Here is a 21,751-nt window from a genome sequence, read left to right as displayed (position 1 = left end):
AGGCCACTTCTTGTTGTGCGTAAAATATTCGCACAACTTCCTTCCGTCTTTCTGCTTTCTTTTTGTTTCGCTTTCGCTTTCCTTGCCCTAAACGTGTGAGAAAGTCAGCTTCTAGGATACTCCCATCCCTAGAGTCTTCACCGAAACACCGAAGCGTTATTAGCTTTTATAGTCTTACAAATGTGCAAATGTGTATTTTTATGTTTACGAGTAGAGTAATTTATTTTTACGATTCTCTACGCCACCCTGCGCCCGTTTCTCCGGGTCGGGACGCATCGCAGTTCGCAGTGATGAGCCAATCCGCCGCCCCAAACGAATCTTTTTGTCGCTGTTGTTTTTCTATCGAACAATTTCTTCTTGTTCGGTTTTCCCTTTTCCTGTGCTGCAAAAATTCTAACCAAATTCAATATGGCACGAAGCACACGAGAAGCAGCAGCAAAGAGAACGTTTGCTGACCATAACATCATTGGGGCCGAGCCCTCGAGCATTTACAAGAGAGTAACACTAAAACAAAAAAAGCAAATGGGGCGAGGGTGGGAATCCACCGATCCAAAGATTATCTGGGGGCACATTGGCATAAAAATCTGGACAATCCACCATTTCTTTCCGCTCCATCCCCGACCACACCCGGTGTCGATAGGGATAGCGCAATGCCCACAGCAGCAAAATCACTACCCACGCCACGCCTGCCGAAAGGCAAATTAATGGTGTTTTATGTCTCACCATTTAGCCGATGATAATACTAATGGCATAATTGCTGGTGCGAAAACACCGCACCAATAACAGCAATGGCCGGGAGTGGGGTGAATAAAAATGTTAGCCCCATCTTCTGGAGACCGGCCAAAATGGTACGACCTTTCGTTCAGACACGGTCGCTTTTCGACGGGTTGGAGACTGGAGGCAACTTTTGTTTTGTGTTTTGTTTTTTTGGAATGCCTCCCTGTTTTGACAAACTTTTCAATGTTCGCCTAAGCAGACGGAACACGGGGCAAAAAAGGGTACGAAAAATAGCAGCACATTAAACTCATCGCACCGTGCGGGATGTGGTAATGCACCAACACCCGGTTAACCCGGTGTGGTACGAATGCCGGGATTAAAAGCTAATTGGACGGATCGAGATCGAGTGTGCTTATTATTTAATGCAGTGGAACGGAAAATTTAATCCCATCGCACTGGCTCGTCACAACGTCGTAAAGTAATTAGGTTAATAATAATGCGTTGAATATTGAAACCTCACGAACGTGCAGTGCGCTGTGGCTGGCGAAACGAAGGTGTGAATGTGACGAAGAAGATTTTGAATGTGTGTGAATGAATGTGAGTTTTACATTCAAAGGTAAATTTATAACACAGGAAACGATAAGCGACCGGATAGGCTGGAGAAGTAATGCAAACTAAACTACAATAGTGAGTGAAAGTTTGTTAAATTTAGCGAACGTTTAGTGTGTTGTGTTTGAAGTTATTCGATTGACAGCAATTAAACAACTTAAACACTAGAACTACCAGACTAGTTAGTTCGATTTCAACGCTTTGTTTTAACTAACTTTTGTTTAAGTTAGTAATTTCTCCTTAAAATACCCACTAAAACAATATCTTACGCGTCTAAAATAAACCACCACCACAGAAAACGCTTAAAACGCTTGGTGATTATTAGCGCTAACGCTAGAACGCTTCATTTTCTTTCATTGTTTTTTGAGCCATTTGTTTCTACTAAGATATATAACTTTTTTACATTTATTTGTTCGAAAAATACCAAACTATATTCAAGTTTTTCGATATTCCTTACAAAGAAACCATCGCTAAAAAACGCTTGAAACAATTTGCTGTTCTAGTGTTATATACTTTGAGAACAGTGCATCAAAGGGATAATTGCTTGCTTTAAATAAAAGGCGTTCAAAGAAATTTATATTTTTATTAGCACAACGATTATCAGAGGGTAGATAAACTGAAAAGTGGAAACCAAAAACCTAAAACTGCTCAAGTAATAGCTTTTATAGATCTTTTGTAACAAAATGCAAGTTGATACAAATGGTTGTTATCAACCGTATTGCAACAATTAGTCAAATATTCTCAAACAATTTAAAATTTATTATGTTCGGTGGAACAGCAGTAACAAACAATAATGTTTATAAACATTGTACGTAATGGTAGTATACGCTGTTTGAATTTAATTAAATAACAATCAAGCTGTGTCAATATGCTTACACTGATTTTTGGAAAAGGCAGTCACCTCTACGTGATCGTACGACATTGACTAAATAAGACGATTTCCAATCACTCGAATATTGCAACTTTCTCACCCAAATGACCATGTATATTCATATGAAAGCCATCTAACAATATTGGACATAATTTCAACAAACATTGAACCAAGCAAACTGAATCTTAATTTCCACTCACCCTCACTACCTCCCCACCCATCCAACCCCATTGTCAAACGATGATCGATGAGCGATCTCGTCAAACTTTCAAAATTACGTTCTCAAAAAAAAAAAAGAATACTAACACATAAACACAGAGAAAACTGTACAGCATGAAGCCAACCATCCACTCTTGAAAGGTAATCGAATAAAAATCTAATTTATCGTGCCACCATCAAACCGTACGACCCCGGGAACTGGTCGACTGGCTCAATCATCTGAATATCCTTGCCGCAGGATACACGCGCACAGTTCATCATCATGGTCCATTTCCGGGGTTCCGTTCCAGGCACACGCGGGTAGTGGTTCGCGCGCATTGACCGATGATGAATATTCATTTCACGACTACCAGAAAAATTACGACTATCGATGATTACGTGCCACGCATCCACTCAGTGTCCTGACGGTGCCAACAAACAAAAAAAAAAGAATATACATTTATGCCAACACTGCATGGATGAGGAACGGACGGACAGGAAATGACCACTCGAAAACCTCACCGTACGGGTGCCAACGAGTAAATTGACCGCGAGCTCGTGAATCACGCTTGACGTTGGTAGTTTCGTCCCTTGTGCGTTTTTGTTGCTGTACCCCCTACCAATACCGTTGTGGGCAATTTATACGAATTGAGCTTATCAACGAGCCATTGAGACACACAGCCATTCGCACACAGCAGACGGGAATGAACACCGAACAGTCTGTCAGCCTGGGTGACAGAACCCTGAACCCCTGGTAGAAGCATCGATTATAATAAACTCGTTGGGTGGCTTGAAAACTGGCGCATCAACACAATCATCAGTTGTTGTGCAGAGATCATCAAACATCGTTTAAATCTCAGCAGACGCTTTGCTCATATTTAATCACCCGATGGGTCTACCTTTTTAACCTTACTGTAATAGCACCCCATTCAATCCATTTACATTTCTTTATTGTCCAACAAATCCACCTCACACTCAGAATCCAGAATTGTTTACGCACTAGTTTACCCTATTCACCAAAATGGCACAACACATTCAGCGAAGCGATTGGGTTTTGATTTTTGGATTGCTCCGAAAAATCCTTTTCCACCAACACTAATCAACGCTTCTGGCTGCAGGAAGGGAATTAAAATTTAACCACGTTTAGTGTGTTCCTTCCCGGACCAAAGTCAGCAGTGCTTGGTGATGTACGAGGCGCGTGGGTGTGCGAGAGTGTCGGACAAAGTTATAAATAATTCCTCGCCGTTTTAATACTCACACATGCCACCGACACCTGATCCGGGCAGCTGGTTTGGGTTCAGCAAAAACCACCCATTCGGTGTACGGGGACTTCCAGAAGCAGGCTCCTTCGAAAGCAATTTCGGTGTGTACCCAATGTAAATAAGAACCAATTATTCGTCGGTGCGGCATAAGCTTTTGCTTTTGATCAAATACACCACCTATGAACAGGTGGTAAGCATGCATGTGTGGTGGAGTTGTGTGTGTGTGTGTGTGCATGTGAGTTTTGAATGTTGGAAAACTTTCTCATACGTTGGAAAATATTTACTGTAATTTATCTACTATCTTCTGCCCGGCCCTTCAGCCACTCGCCACACACGCTACTGCTCTAATGTTCCCTAGCAACGAGCACTAGCACATCCTTTTCGGCTGTATTGGAGTTTGAACGATCCGAACGAAAAGTCGTTGCATCTGTGCCTGATGCAATCTGGTACGTACTTCCCTTCGTTAGTGCGGCACCCAAACGCCCACAGCACTGCTCCCCAAAAGCAGAGGTCAACAGTGCAGCATTATAATTACTTCATACCTAAACTAGCGATAACTCATGCATCTGGTGTAGCATTACAGTTTCATTCGCACAATCACAATCGTTTGTGCGGGCGGTGCGTTACCACAGCCAGAGAGAGAGAGAGAGAGAGAGATAGAGAGAGTGAAAAGAGAAATTTGTTTGTTACTACGTGCTCATCAGGCATCCCTTACCATGCTAACACATAGAATCGGAGGGGGGGTGGGTTTTGACAAACTTTCTTATCCCGATTTCACTCCAGTAACGAAGCAAGTAAACACAAAGCTTAATAGAAGCTTAATCACTATTAAGACTGTTTGAGTACGCTGATACTAAATTTTGGGATGCGGGCCACCGGTGTTAATGTGTGAATAGCATTACCAAGGTGTACTATCGAGTGTAGTGCCTTTCGATAAACTGAATGAGCAAAGGGAGTCAGTGAAGTGAGTAATGTTTCCGGATTACTTTTGTTTTGAAACGTCTTTAAACGTTATATAAACATGTTAATTATTTTCTATTAATACTAGCAATAGCAATACTATTAATTGAAAAATGAGTTAAAGGCGAAAACAAGTTGTCAACACATATGTGCGTAAAAGGAATTATGCACTTAGCAAATGAAATCAAGAAAAATACCTTAAAGTATGTAAATTAGAATGGAGGTTGATAAAAGTTTAGTGATGAATCAAAAGTAAATAATTATTATACAAAAATGTGTATATCATACTCTGGAAAAACAAGTGAAGATCAATTAAAAAATAAACATAAAGAAGCGTCCTGTAGCAAATGATTTAAAATAAAACAAAGCATAATGTAAAACTGAAAATTCATTACCGACTCGTCGGAATATATAAAATAACAGCAAACCCACAGAGAATTTGAAGCCTAAAATCAGCAGCAACCAAATTCACGGCAACGGCAGAAAAGAAACAAGCTTACCTTTCTTCGCAGTGGAACTCGATAGGTCATTCAAGCACATCCAACATCCCTAACAGAATTTCGATTGAATGTTTCCAAGTATCGAGTCTGTGTGCCGTGGGTGTACCGCTACTCTCCATGAGCTTTCCAAATTTATCCAGCAAATATTTGAATTTATCACTGAATCCGACGGTTTCCGCCCACTCTACCATTTTGTCGAGGCGTACACTTCGAATAGATATTATGTGGCGAAGCGATAGTTCTACACGATGAAACGATGTGTACAGTAATGGGCAGGATATGGAAATATCCATTCACTTTATGCTTGGTTCTGGTAAAGGCACGAACGAAAACAACATCCCATCATGTCGCTTTAGTCGCAAGCTCTACTCACCGTTATTTTGCAGAAGATAACTGCCGGCTGCATCACATCCAATCTTGCCGCTCGCGTAGCTTCCGTTCGAAGTGGTGTGCTTTGTTCCTTACCGGGGCTTGGATTGCTGGTGGAATGGTAAATGGTATCGTTTGACTAACATGAAACTCTTGGCACAACAAAACGGCCCTGCTGCTTTTTCTCGCAAGGAAATCTTGAACAAAATTCTGCTTCCGAGCTTGCTACCCGACAGCATCGAATGTGCACCTCCGAGCGGCATTGCACCCACGGAAACAATGGCTCAATTGTTGATCGAAAAGGGATTTGCTTCATCTCCATCTCACTTTCCGCTACCATCCCATCTGACCGAATTGTACAAAAACTGCAATATTGAGGCGGTGGTATATTGCAGCCCCACCAGCCCTGTTAAAGCACCCCAACATATGAATTATGTGCGATCTGAAATTTTAATTCGATTTCAACGATACGCCCAACACCCACATATGTCCGGTACAGATTTCCCGCACTAATCTCTAATAAACCGAAACAGGTGTTATACGGTGCGGGAAACTTCATCTACAAAAGCGTCGACCGAAGTGCGCATGGTGCAGTTTATGAACTTTCCAACTATTCTGCAAGCCCTCTTTACTACCATCCAACAACAAACTGCTCCCGTTTACGTTTGCGATGGACGGTACGTGCAAAGTGCATCAGCAACCCGCTTTTTGCACTTTATGTAAAAGCAGGGCGTGAACAGCGAAAACCGATTTGCAAAATTCATTCGATGATCCATCACAAACTTTCACTTCGCTTTATTTGATCAAACTTTCGATAATACAAAACAAAAATGCTGGCGTGCTCATGCAGATCGTTTACGTCGAACAAAAAGGGAATACAGATACATGCAGAATGGGGGAAAAAATAGATAACGCCCAAATTTATGCAATCCTTTGAACAAAAAGTACATTTTAAGAATTACTTCTGATACTTCACGTGGTGGTTGGAAAAGAATCAAACTTTTTTATAAAATATTCCAAAATGTACTTAAAAACCCCTAAAACCGCCATCATACAACGGTCGTTTTACAGTTTCACCTGTTTAACTTTGAGCTGTACATGATAATATATTAAATTATATTCCTACAGAAGACTTGAACGGACCAATACTCAGTTCATTTAGTACACAATGGCAGAATATAACAAAGTAGATGATGAATATACTGGAAATAACACGACCTACATTCATCATGAGAAGATTTCACGAAACATAGTCATAGTCATAGGCTGCAGCATATTTGTTGCCTACGAAATCTTTACATAAAAGTAAAACAAAAACAGTGCTTTCGGATAGCATTTGCACTGGTTTGTACAATGTTGCAACATTCCAATCTGTCCCATCCATCCCCCATTGTCGACAACAACGGCATCAGCAGCAGTACATCAAACGGCTATCATTGCTCGGTATGTTCTCGAAATCTCATCATCGTTGCGCAACTGTCAGCGGACCGCCTGCAGAGACAAACGACAAACGTTGCCCCCATTTTCACAAACTATGGCCATGGAGAACATACGGTATGGGTGTACGGTTTTCCACACACACACACATTGTTCTGGCGTATAATGTCGATAAATCTTCACCCAGTTGATTGATTTATTAACGATATTCCAACATGAAACCCATCTTTGCAGAAATAGGTGGGACAGAAAACGTAAAGAGCTGCGCAGCAGAGAAATTGCACCCTGTTCGTCAGTTTGGAAGAAATTTATTTTATTCTTTCATCAACAATATACTGCCCTCACAGTCAAGAAACGTATCGGTTGGTGGTTTGTGGATCCGGGTTGCAAAACAGTTCCCATTAAAATTATCCTATTTACCAAACGTCCACAGAACGTCAGCTTATGATGACTGATCCGCTCTGAAAATGTTCTCCATGTGTTTCGGTGGTCATGCCGGACTTCGAGCCAACATGATCCGTGCCAGAATCAACGGAATCACACACAGCCTTAACCTGTCAATGAGTGCATTGACGTTTCTGGATGCGATTTATTTACCATCAATCGTCGGTGGCAATGCTTTATAGCCCAGGAGTTATCTATAATTTTCACTTTTGCATCGGTCCCAGATATTATGGCGTGCTCTGAGCACCACATTTCATCTCACTCGCTAGCCGTACTCAAACACAGCACGATAAAGCAAATGGAAAATTCACCATTCACTTAATATGGCGAGAAACCATTGCTACGAAACGGGAGGATAAAATGCACCATCATATAATTATTCCAATCAATTTAACGCACATTATGATTTTCCATGCAACAAACAACACAGCTACTGTGCTGTCGGGAGGCTAATGAATGCGCCTTTTAAAGAAATGTTTTATTTTGTGTTTGTTCGTTTTTTTTGGTTATTTTACTCCATTACTCTACACTACCGCTCAACAATGGAAATGGATTTAAAAATAAATTCCAAGCCATGATACATGCAGAACAGGGGACGCACAGTCCAGTACAAGATAATATGAAGCAACCTGACGGCAAGAAAGAAAACAAAACCGGCGCACTGCCCGTACTGCCCATCGACGCACGTCCTCCAAACATAACGTTGCTGCAGTGTACTCTCGCGCACAGCCTTATCGTCGTAATTTAATTAAACGGATTTATTTAATAAATAAATACACATAAACAATTAAGTACAAAAGACAAAGCCTGAGAGACAAAAACAAACGAACCAGGCACAATACATCGATGCAGCAAACTCGACAACAAACGGGCAACGAAAAACAAGAAAAAAAAACAATGCAGAGAACAACATAAAAGAGGAAACCCCCCAAAAATGCTTTTTGACCGCGGGAACTCCGGGAAAGTCCGAAATAAATTTCCACGTAACGAAATTACTCCATTTACTCCAATTTCCACCCGTACGCAAAGATGTGTGCCGTATCCCGATTGCATACCCGCCAGGCGCAAATGGGTGATGCTGATTCGGTGCACAAATTCGATCCGATTGGCAATTTCCGATGCTCATTTCTGGTGCTGGAGGAGGGGGGGGGGGGGGGGGGGGGGAGGTTGGATTGCTTTGCGGGAAACGTTATATTTATCAGCCCCATTTTGTTTGCTGCGTTTGTTCGGCATAATTTTTAACATCCCGGCACGGTACTTGCAATATGCACCGGCAGGCGTTTATGGTATGGTGATGATTTACCCCACCGTTCTTGTTTGTGTTTTTCCTATAATTCGCTTTTGCGTACTATCGTTGCATACAATGTACCGCATAGCTTGAAAACCTATTCAGCTGTTGTCCTTTTTACACCATACCGAAGATCGCTAGCCGATGCAATTGAACAATAGTCTAATCTTCAGAATAAGAAACATTTCCATGTGCGTTCATGCTTTCACTCCATCTACTTCTTGGTACCTATACAACAAATGCCCAATCATGCGTTAATATGCCACACCAGTACAAGAAATCTTGTCATACTTCAACAATCCCACGAGTGATCGCGAATACCTTTTCTACCTTTGGCTCCATCCCGAACACTCGAATGTTGTTCATCGTTCGCTCATGTGTTCACTCATTTGTTTCTCTTTCCTTTTTTTCCCCCCGCAGGTTCCCATGCCGAATTCGAGCTGACGCCGATCGTATCGATCGGGATATTTATTGGCATTTTAACGGTGCTTATCTGCATTATAATCGCGGTCGCGGCCGCCTTCAAGCTGCGGGCGACCCAGGCCAAACAGCACACCACCACCGGCGGCAAACGGCCCGGTAATCTGCCAATTAAGGAGAAGATCTCATTACCGCTCAGCCAGTCGGAAGACATGTACGACGAGAAGAACCCGGACGTCGTGCCATCGAACGAGGGTAAGCGCGCGCCGCGTTCCGGAACCACTGATCCATGCCCATCTCGCACACCAACGCTGCACAACCGAACACAAACGTCACAACTGTAGACGAGCGCTTGATTATACGATGCTGGATAATTCCGTTGTCATGGCATTCGAATGCTTTCCTTGCTATCTGCTTCCGTTTAGAGTAATTTCCCTACTCGTGTCATTATTCATAAATGAAAAAAGGAAAACATAAAGAAAAAAAACAATGACACGACAACCCCATGCGATATTTGCTCTCGCGAGCAAAAGTCATACGATGGCTTACAATGTTCTTTTCCTTTGTTCGATGTATCTTTCATTGCCACGACCAGTTCGTTTTCCCAAGAAACACTACCAACTACCATTCCAGATCAGCGATCTGTATCTGTTTCGCTTATGCACTACTTTTCATAGTCATTGGTTTGGCATCGATTGTGTTCTGCAAGCTTAATGAAGATGGCTTAATCCGGACGGGGAATAAAAAGCATTCAACTCGCGGAAAATACACTCCCTTGCGTGCTGCACGTGTGTTTTCTAACGACTTAGCCGACATTATTTCTCTCCATACTACCATCTCACTCTGTGTATCTGCCTCTATCACACACACTCTCTTTCTCTTTCTTTCTTTCTCTCTCTCTCTCCATATAACATTTTCCAGATCCCGATTACAAATTAATATCAGCCAATCAGACACCCACAGCGCTGCATAATTCATTATGCAACAGCAAACATGACATTATCGGCAGGACGATACTAGACGATAGCCGGAAAACGTACCTAACCGGGGTAGGTTCATCACTTCATTAGCTTTTTAGCATGTGTGCATATAGAACGGCTCATCGCGCATCACTCGAATCGCCAGGGATTCCATTTATGGGTTGAGCGATGACGACGAACAGGAAACCGGTGCCCTTAGAGCACTGCTTTCCTTTTGTTTTTCTCGCTTCACCCGGAAATCAAGCCCCAGCAAAACGCAAACACAGTCACCCATGTAGTTATTTCTTATTTCACCTTTGCTTCTAATGGCTAACAAAAATAGCATCGAACCTATTGAATATTAAGCTAAATTACAATCTGTTTTGTGTGTAGTACTTCTCTTTTCCTTTTATTTCATTTGCTAATGCAATTTATTTGCTATTATCTGAACCAATTATCATCATTTTAATTTTATTTTATTTTCATTCGGAACAGAAACTTTATTTCTCATGATTTATCTATATTTCTTTACTAATTTAAACAACATAATACAAAACGTGGTACACGCCACAATTCAAACTATATTGCGGAAAGCCAACGTGCACATGGTATCAAACACCTTGTTTCGCTAATCAATGGGCTGCGACTGTGCTAACGAAGATGATTTTATGTTGAAAAGGATAAAATATATATATATATCCATCTGCGTTGAAGAAATGCGGTGAGCGGGATGCGTATCCTTATGTTCGTCCTGCTAGTGCATGGTACCACGTCCGATTACGAACGGCACGGATTGGCAAACACATTGGTGACACAAAGTCATCCAACGCTCGAGGCTTTTCCGGCCTAACCTTTCCAGCGGCCACAAAGGCACTCGAACATCCGGTATGCACAATCTGTGCGTCTCGAACGTACGTTTTTCATCGCTTCACCCATTGCGCGGTGCACAGGACCCACTCAGGAGCGCACGCACACATCCAATCTCATTTGTTGGCTTCACCTGTTTATCTGCCCGAAGGGACGCCCGGGCAACGGTGCTACCAGCCAAGCCTAACACGAACGCATCTGCCAGGACGGCAAAAGCAACTATTCATGCCACTCTTATGTTACCTTTCCCGGAAAGCGCAGAAAGATCTTCAAGCTTTTCCATTTCAGCACACCCTTGATGAGCATTCGTTCCCGGTATCGCACTCGGTTTCCTGCAACGTATTGATGCATTCTAAGCGAGGGCAAACGACTACTCGGGCAAAATTACAAACTATGTCATCCGTACATTCCACTTACTGCCAATAACAGCTGACAGGCACACCGTCCGGCTAATCCGACGAAACGTTGACTTAAAAGCGGTCGGGCGGAATGTGGGTCAAGTAAAAGCTCCCGTCGTGCACAAATTAATCATGCTAGCACACTTTCCCGTTACGTGCGTGTGTGGGTCCCGGCCAGCCACACCCATCCCTTCGCCCAATGACACCGGTCGGGATGTTCATTTGTAATAACGACAGATCGTATCATTTGCGTCTTTTTTGCGGCTGCTACGACAGTGGCAACGATGGCAAAAATCATGGCTACATACAAGGCAGAACCATCAAATGGTACCGTGATAGACTTCCACTTCCACGATAGGTAGACTTCCGAGGTAGAAATTTCGTTCTTTGTGGAGCATTTGACAAATTGGTCTTTCAACTCTTCCAGGCAGCGAATAACATTTCTCAAGCGTTAAAAATTACTCAGCAATGTCACAGCATTTGGAGGTGTTATTTATGTGGAACCTTGTTTAATTAGTAGATATAGAACAGCCATTCCACATGAAAAGTAAAACAACAAGTTACATTATGCATCGTAGCCCGTGAATCAAATTGCATCGTAACTTTGTTGCTAAATTCATGAATTGGCTTGTTAAACTAATAGAGATCAACGTGGCACAAACCAAATTGAGGGAGGCCTTCCTAACAGAGACACATCCTTACTTACGCAGATGTGACGCACAGATAGCTGAGTACACATATGAAGTCGTGCAACACAATACAAATCTTATCCTTACCAACACATACAGTAGCAATAAAAACGGACTCGTTTGCGTTTCGTACCTTTTTCTGGCTACTGAGATCTGACATCGATCCTTCAGTACAATTGAATTTTTAAACGGTGGTCAAAGGATCGCAAGTAAATGATTTGGACTGTCCATCAAAGTTGGCCAGTCTTTTCTGCTTCAAAAAAAATACCATTTCTGCTCGAATACACCAACACATGCAAAGAAAGATTTGCAGGGGATGAAAAATCGAGCAGGAGTTGTGTCGTATGAACATACCTATTAAGTTCCAGTACTTACATACGCCTCCTGAGACATGGTCTTTCTCATGGGATATAAATGAAAATTAAATTTAAAATTAAAATTCATTTACAATTAACATTTAAAATAAATTAAATATAATTAAAATGACGAAACCCTTATAGCCGCGTTCTACATGAAAATGCTCAGAAGGATTTTGGCGTGATTGGCTGGATGTGTAGGAGGGCAATGAATTTCACTATCGTACAGTGAATTAGACTGGCCATGCTCTGGTAGGCTTTTTAGGCAAAAGAATGACACCGGGCCGGCCCGTAAAGTCCTTTCAGGTCGTCCAAATGAATTGAGGAGGCTTGGGGGAGGAGAACGCGCACCCGGTAAGCGGTTCTGAGGACTCCTGCCGCAGTCCCAGACCACGAAGCGTTTGAAGCGCCTGATAAGTAAATCAGGATATAAGCTTGTTGAAAAATGCATTAAATATCCAGGATATTAACCACATCACAAAGTGAAAGATCATTTCAACAATGGATAAACAGGATGTATAGCATTCAAAATAACCTCAAACTTCTGAAGAGTAACCAACTTTACGATGTCTACAAATCGTAAAGATTATTTCGCCTGTTCGTCTCTATGGGAAATATTTTTATATTAAAATAGTAATATATGTTCATTTCTATGTACTATCCTTCAAAAGGATAACAGCCTATCCTAACTGCGCTGTTCAACGAACCCGCAAAAAAAAACCGTCCTCAAATTGCACCAAGTTACCATTTTCGGGTCAGTGCGTTCCGTTCATTTCACGCCGGGTATGACATAACCTTACCGTGTACAAACAACCACGTGGTACAGCAGCCACGAGCAAACAAACAATTCGAATAATGACGACAATCGCGATACAATCGCCGACCGTTCCAAACGTCCATTGCATTGGAACGCTCCATATCGCTTTATGTGCGCTTTATGGTACCCGTAGACAACACCCTGTTCAACATACCCATTACAACAGGTCACATCCGGAGCATTCGCCCTTAAAATGGTACCAGCCAAACGTCAAGTGCTGATTATATTGCCTTTTTCGAAATGACCACCGTGCGACCGTGGGGCGGGCATTGCGCGCGCCAAGTTCATCGGTGCGGGAACCTCGTTGAACATTTGGAATCGCGAACTCGGCAGCGATACGACTTCTGGGCAATAATCGTTACCGTGTGGTGCTTGTATTCCCGGTCGTCTCTTCGGCCCACCGGGCGACACTGTGGTTGGGTGAGTTGGTTCATTTTAGAACATTTCTTTTTTTTATGTTTTTTACATATGACATGTCATGTCATACACCCGGGAACCATTCACGATCGCGTATCGAACCATCGAGCTGATAGACAGCAAAGCACACAGATGAAGCCAACTCCACGCCGGACGGATGGTGGCATCGATCCTTTACAAATAAAATTCACCATTATCCCTGGCCCACACCTGACCCAACGATGGGCACGCAATTATGGAGCACCCAAAATGTATCGAACCGGAAAGATAGCCCACTACGGCCAATGCGCGTTCCACAGGTAAACTTTTCGTGCGGTGGTGGTTTCGAACGCGAACGAATGGCCGATACCGACGGCGCCAAAATTGGGCACACGGTACGTTAAGTCTCCAGAGCACTTGAGTTCATACATTTATCTCGACCTCGGGAGTAAACATTCCGTACCGCTCGTAGCGGACTCGGGACGATCATATTCCAACAACGCCCAACGGTACCATCGACATACGGGTTTATTTTTATTTGCAGATCAGCTCCTCTTACGCAATCGATGATTTGATGAACGTCGTGCAATCGTTGCGCTTTAGTTTCGTTCCATTTTAATGATCCACATGCCGGTACATATTTGACTGACTGCATCAAACATTTTGTGGCATGGTTTTGCTGGGGGCCAATATAAATTATCCGGAATTTTCAACGCTACCCGTTGATTGCAGGTGGATGCGATGCTCATAAAAAAGGCAACCGCAACAAACTACTTTTAACCGTAAGCAGTTTAAGCTGTTTCTGCACTATCATCGCACTGGCCAATCAAGTTACCGCAGGTTGAAACACCGTGCAAACTAAAAAAAAAAAAAATACTCCCAGTGACGTTATTTTTTCCGGCTCTACTTCCAATAAGAGAACCATTCACTTTGTGACATGATTTTTACCCAACCAAGCACAAGAAACGACCACTTCAGGAACGACCGGATAAGGACTGAAAATATATTTAACAACAACACAAACGCACACAGAAAAAAAAAGGACGACGGTACTCAAGCAAACTCAACCTAATCTGCTGTCGCCTCGGTCAGTTGATTCGGTTCAACTTTTTTTTTAGCCACCCTTCGCACAAACCGGGATCCGGACCACTGTCGGGTGTCTTAGTTTGCCGGCAGGCAATTGCAGCAACGATTGCGACTGTCGATTACCCGCAGGATTTTGCCTGCACGCCACAAACTGCGGACCTGGGCATCAGGAAAGGGGTCAAGCGCACAGCAAATTCGTCAGAGTGGAGTAAAAATGCAAACATCGTACTGCGAGACCGTGACATTCTGCTGCAGTTTGCTCTTGGCAGGGCTGGCAGATTTTGTTTTTTCTTGCCACTCGTTTTGCACACTGTCGCTGCGAGGGCTGCAAGTTGGCACCATAGCGAGTGACCCTCCATGCACTGGATGGAGCAACGCCAAAAAAAAAACACACACACGAATAAAGAAATGAATGTTGCCGGGCGAAGGACATTTTGCCACCTGAAGGCAGACCGGCACTCAACAGGATCTTGCCAAACCCCGTGCTGCCAGAGCACCGTCATGAAAACGTAGCTCAAGGATCACGAAGATCACGACACCGTATGCGAGTCGTTTCTGGGCAACGAGCATCCCGCAACGTCAAGTCCCCTACGTTGGGGACCTGTGGGGGCTGCAACATTGTGCTTTGTGACAGCCAGCCCGGTAAAGTGTCCCCCATAGCAATGCACGGATCTGTTCCGAAGAAAAAGCCACCCGAAATGGAGGGAATAAACACACACATACAGACCTCCAATCCTATCGTCCGGAACGAACATAACAAGATGACCCAGTTGGATAACAGTATTTTTTAATGAAATCGTTCAATGTGCTGCTCTCCCCCCCGGTTATGTGCCTGTATGCAGCATGTACATTGGAGCAGCATTGAAATTCTTCGGAAAAACTTCAACGTTCTCTAGCGGGCAAACGGACAAACGAATCGGAATTTGGAAACGATCGTCAATTGAATTTCAAATGTCCTTCCCTAATCGTTTAGCAGGGCATACAAGTAATAGCTTATTGGAATTAAGCGCACAATCCAAATGTGGTATGGTTTGGAAATAATATAATTTATGTACTGTGTTCTCATAATCAGTGTACACAATTGGCGTCCTCAGTGTAGTTTGAAATAAAACATGATGCGGGTATTGTATTAAACACCCTCAAAAGGTTATGACCGCATTGGGACCCACTGTGCCACCAATAACCGGCGACTTCCTTGGCGCTTTATCGCTCATCAAATGTGATACCTGGTTGCTGCCGGGAGCCCATGTAAGCTTCGCACAAAAACCCGCAATGCAATTCAGCACTCATGTCCAAGATAATTCCCTCCCAGTCGGTGCTCCAAATGAATCTTCCTCGTTACGGGACGACGGTACCAGTGGCACACTATTAATAGACTGTCCGGAACGGGCGAAACACACGATACGGTGTGCATCTGACAGGGGATCTGTGAACGTGTTTCGTTTTTTTCCCTCCCCATCTTCCATGGCTCTTCTCGTTTGGGTGTATTCTGCGGAAAAAGAAAACACCCGACAAACGAACGGGACGTCACTGGCGTTGCCTGTTTGGACAACGTTCACCCATTTCTTGCGAGATCCATTTACGAGATTCGCCATTCAACCGTGGCGTCTTACAGCGACCAACGCAACGACTTGGCCGGAAGTTGACTAGAGCACGCTGAGAGTGTGTGTGCGCATCACAATGGCTACCAATGGAAGGTTCAACCCCGACAGGCACAGTGTGCAATCAGTGTAAATGGCTGCGTGTAGTTTTGTTTCTTTCTTTCTTATCCCTGTTTGCTGTTGTACCTGTGTTCCTTAGCAGCATCTTGGCGTAGGTCGGTTTTGCTGTGGAATTAAGAGTGACGCAGCGTAAGAGAGTCATTCAATATCCAAGCTGCACAATAATCAGGACATTGTGAAATGAAGTCTCTGCAGTAGGGGAAATGTTTGTATTGAGTTCTTCAAAGCAAATTTAGCAGCAGGTGATAGAATGAAAGGTTTATTTTTATGTTTTTAATGAACAACAAAAATGAAAGTTTGCCTACTACACAAGGTTAATACTGTATGCAATTCAACATATCGAAGTAAAAAACATTAACTTTTAAAAATGCCTAAATATATGCAATTTGCATAGTAAATGGTTGGATATAATTAAAAGTCACTAGCATCAGTAGTTAACCAAGGTCTGTGTAGGATAGAGGTCGAGTAATAGCCAAGATAGAGGTTCGCCATTTTGGATTTCATTTGACATTTCGTCGCCCGTGTAAGATTCCTTGCGTCTAGCCTACTTGTTTACTATATCCCGATTAATCAACACAACTACACACAAAACATTTGAATGGAAAAGGGCGTCCAAACGTCAAATCACGTGTAACGAACTTTTAGCTACTTGTCAAATTGCTCTATATTACTCGACCTCTATCCTACACAAACCTTGGTAGCTAACGTTCTATTTATGTCTAAATTTACTTTTATTATTGTCTAAATTCAATCATACTTTAGAATTCAATTAATCTATGATTCGAAATTTAAAAAAATGTTAAATAAACCCACGAACAGTTTACTTCCGATGGCTAGAAGATCGAGCGCCGAAAGGTATGCAATACATTTACCATCCTCTTCGCATTAAATTACTTTTGAGAATTAAACGTAATTCAAATTTAATTCTTATCATTCATCTTTGCGCCCTAAATTCAAACCTCTTCCAAATGTATACAGCAAAACATTCATCTTCCTCCGCTTGATGACAGCAAAGTTGGCACAGGAAATTCATGCATTGAATTCTATCGGTAGCATAACGTTCGACGTAATGGGTTCACTTCAAAAGTTTCAAATTTCGTGGGTATGTGCTATCCCAGGTTGCCCCTTGACTGCCACGGCTGCCATTTCAATGACTTCTGTTCGGCCTGGAAATAGAAAGAGGTTGCTTCGCAAAGGACGCATCTACAGCGTTAACGAGTTAACAAGCATGCGGTGCATCCATCAGCCTAACATTCAAGCGCTATCGCTCCACCGGCGCCATCTTGCTTGGAGCGGATCGTACCACGTAGGCCCCGCTCACGATGGATCACAAATCATGATGCACATCTGCATCATACGCCCACCGCACCAAACAAAAAAAAACACTCCACCGGCCGATAAAGCAACTTGGCGACTTTCGGACTTTCATGACACAAGTCACCCAAAAGGTTTCAGCCAAGCACACACGTACCCAATTACAGACGGTACCGCACGATGTGTGATGACTGTAAACGACACCATTTCGTATGCAGCTGTCGCGCGTAATGCCGACAGCGTCCGGTTTTAGGACGAAAGGGACTACGAATCCGATTTCACTGGCTCGCGGTGGATCACACGCACGACCGCACCCGTCGGTTCGGGCTAATGCATCGAGCGAAAACAAAGCGAACACTGTGCGGCAGAATGCGGAAAATCAAAGCCAGCGGTACCGCTAGTCCGGGACGATTTCCATTTCCAAACAGCAGTCCGTTCAGCAATGGGCCAAAGTGGAAAGTTTTGCATGCGATAATGCACCTCTGCGTTGAACTTTCGAGATGGCATAGGGGTGTTTGTGGAATTCGGGTCGACCATCTCGTCGGGTTCTGTCCCTCCGGCCCGTTCGCTTATACGAAGATGGGCTGATGGCTTCCACCGGACTGCATGACAATCGTTCATTTCATCCTTATCGCCAGTACGGGCTGAACGATTTCCGAGTGATTTCTCTGCGGACACAAAGTTTGTTGCTTTAGCGACATTTTGTAAGCCGCTGCGTTTTGCTAAAGCCGGAGCACATTCGTTGGAATAACCCAAATAGATAAGCCGATGGGAAAAAAATGGAATATTTGGACCACACTTTTAACTAAACTTTTCTTGCCTGTTTGGCAGCTGTTTGACCAACTTTCGCACTTTAGTGCGGCCATCAAAAAGACACGACTCACGGTGGACCTATCACAGCGCATGACATACTAAACTTCTGTACAACGTTGGAAGCGTTACTGATCGTTTCAGAGCGCAAGACCAATTCCTCTTAAACTGCCCAACCTTAACAGGTAACCGGTGACAGAGATGGATAAAATAAATGTGCCCCAACTGATGAGTCACCTATCCAATCAAAAGTTCTTATAAATGACTAGCAGCTACCAGTTTCCAGCGAATTACTGGACATGGGCTGTAGTGTGGAGAGGGTTGAAGACGACGTCGTTTATCTATTTGTGTTTGACCTAATTTTATTCGATTAGCTGACGGTTTTGTGTTCGAAAAGGAATAAAAAATCATAAAAGATCCATATAAGTGTGCTTTCAATCGTATGCCAAAAGAAAGTATCGAATTAAATGCATTAACTTTATTTCGCTTTAACCTAGAGTTGTAGCAGAAAATACTACCAACATGACATTTTATAAAGCATTTAAAAAAATTGTTGTAGAATGATAAATTATCAAAAAAATTTGAATTAATAAAACCGCATTTAATCGAATTGAGCTTTGAGCTTTAAAATCAGTTTACTATATTAAAATAAATGCCTCCTAATAGTTCGATAACATATTGACTAGATGCAAGTCTAAAGTAAGGCAATATACTTACAATCACTTATAATTAACATTGCTTCTACAACTTAAGACTTGAAAGTCTCTAACGCTGGTGCCTTTAATTATACAATGCGTATGTTTTAGTAAATTTTTGAATTTTTGCTGCAGGTTCAATGAAACCTTTTGTCTCTAATTTAATTTTTCGACATTTACTCATTTTACCGATGTCTGTTACCGACTCATCGCCCGAAAGACTGTCGATTGTAAACATCACTACACTTCTTGTAAAAACTCACTAATTTATTTAGTTTAAGAACATAATTTCGCTTTTCATTAGTTGCCAGTCATCTGTGTAAAAAATATGTTCTGTCGACTACCCAGACAGTCTTTTTAATCACTTCCATGTAGTTCTTGGCATCACACACTTCACCATCGAATTTTCGATTTCAATCTATTGTGCTTTCTTTTAAAGTCTCGTTCATTACGAAACAATCGTTTACTTGTCCATGTTGCTCTAAGCTGCAGTAACTAATTATTTTATTTCCTCCTTTTCACGCATTACATATCCACCGGAATCTACCCTCGACCAACATACAGTCAGCTAATGAAGTGCATTACGCGGAGCTGGCCCTGGCAATACCACACGACGACACTAGTGGCAAGAACCATCTAAACAACCATCTGAACAAGCTGCCACCGCCGCCGGCCTACAACTACTTCGACGAGCCGACGATCTACGCCCAGATAGATCACGGTGGCAGCTTCAAGACGGTGGGGCCACCGCATCAGCATCCCACGGCAACGATACCCGCGTCCGTCGGTTCTTCCGCGACCGGTAACTCCTTCCCGCTAATATCACCGGTGTCGCAGCAGCAACACCATCACCATCCACTAACGTTGCAGCTGCAACAGGACGCAACGCAACCGGCGTCCTCCCATCATCACCACGCGCCTCACACGCCCCACACACCGACGACTGCCTCGCTGCTGCAACTGTCGCAGCCGCTCGCGCAGCATCAAGGTGCCGTCCTGGCGCACTCGCCACTGCAGCTACCCCACAACCTGCCACAGTCACCCTCGATACCGACGGCGAACGGCAATGGCAGCAAGCAATACCTAAGGGAGATCGTAACCGTGCGGACACCGCTAGCCTTTTCCCAGCAGGAAAGCTGCGTCTAATGGGTCACCGGAAAACGTGAATAACGCGACCGACAGAGATAGAAAGAAAGGAAGTAAATGAATGAGAAAGAAAAATATTGTACGGAATTTCGTACCCAACGGGGAGCCCCACGAAGGAAGCCCATTCAACTGCTCAAATTAAAATTCAAAGTCTTATCCAATGACTACAACTTCATCTTAATTTTAAATCATTGAAACTTTAATTGAAAAGCAACCAAACAAACTCTATATGTCTTAACAGATGAAATTTGCAATGCGAATTGCATACCTTCGGGATACATGTTTCGAGCACTCTAGGATAAATTAACGCCCAAATTTAGGCATCGCAGCCTGTGAAATCTCAAATAATAATAATTGATTCAACTCATTTCTACAGCAGCTATTGCTCTTTTACTGCTAAGATTCCTTAAACAATCATTTTTGTTCTGCAAAACCACTAAACGTACCAGTGAATGCCTGAAATACAGTAAAAGTTTAAGCTTTGTTTCAATTCCCCTAAAATGCTTTACTTGCGCCATCATTCTAGCACTCGCGAGCTTGTCTAACTGCCGGCTGCATGTTGTAAACAATAATCACTTTAATTTAATTAATTAAGCCATTTTATCGGACATTAGGCGGTAAAGCGGTTAACGTCTTCCACACCACACATCCAATCTTCCACGTTCGCGTTCGATCACTATTATTTCCGGTACGTCAGACGGATGCGGTTGCAACATAATTAATTGACAACGATTCATCAAATCAAACACAGCGAAGCCACAATCTATACACACTCGAATGCACCGACCATGGTACCAGTTGTACCGGCACATTCCATTCAAAGTCAATTTGATGGAACCACAACAGGCCGGGAAGGATTCTTTCAAACCTCGCGTCACCGCAAACCATCACGCCATTTGCGTTACTGACCCGCTCATTAGAAGTGATCATGTTAGTGATGCTTGGACAAATCGTTCGTCAAGTATGTACGGAATGAACGGGCGAAGGTTGTGCTATATGCTATTGCGATCCTTCTGCACATTGTTGTCTGCGATAATTCCCGCTAACAATAACGCTAATAACAATGATTGCGTTGTCTACTATCAAGCTATCACTACTAATACTTTGATGAAGTTAACGTCCCTGCTTTTGTTGCAAAGCTCCAAACACTACCAAGTGTGCGTGCGGTATCCCTCTCATGATGGCAGAAACGTAAGATTATCATGTTTCTGCCTAATGGGAAATTTATGTAGATTTTCCGCAACACTTAAGTGGGACACGGGTTACAACAGTGTCACCTTTTCCCTCGCATTCAACATGCGTTCTGTGACGGAGGCAAGGAATTGTGTAAACACATGAATGAAGTCATGCCTGGACGATTCATCGATTTGGTAGCATTTTCTCTCTGATGTGGAATAAAGTACGTTTTGCATGAATGTATTT

At 43.0% G+C, this 21,751-nt stretch overlaps 1 protein-coding gene across 1 annotated transcript in view; it reads left to right on the top strand.

The window, feature by feature from the left end:
* The window catches only part of LOC128309360 (contactin-4), a 191,521-nt gene extending 171,094 nt beyond the window's left edge, over positions 1-20,427 (top strand). The window contains exons 14-16 of the mRNA XM_053045727.1: positions 9,076-9,330; positions 9,997-10,124; positions 19,748-20,427. Of these exons, the coding sequence (XP_052901687.1) occupies positions 9,076-9,330; positions 9,997-10,124; positions 19,748-20,329 (965 nt within the window). The 3' untranslated portion in view covers positions 20,330-20,427. The remainder of the gene's footprint in view (positions 1-9,075; positions 9,331-9,996; positions 10,125-19,747) is intronic.
* Positions 20,428-21,751: the final 1,324 nt, after the last annotated feature.

This window comes from Anopheles moucheti, chromosome 2 (genome assembly GCF_943734755.1).
Source record: "Anopheles moucheti chromosome 2, idAnoMoucSN_F20_07, whole genome shotgun sequence".
Classification (NCBI taxonomy): Eukaryota; Metazoa; Arthropoda; class Insecta; order Diptera; family Culicidae; genus Anopheles; species Anopheles moucheti.
Note: the sequence above shows the minus strand (reverse complement) of the source record. Positions and strands in the feature narration are given on the sequence as shown.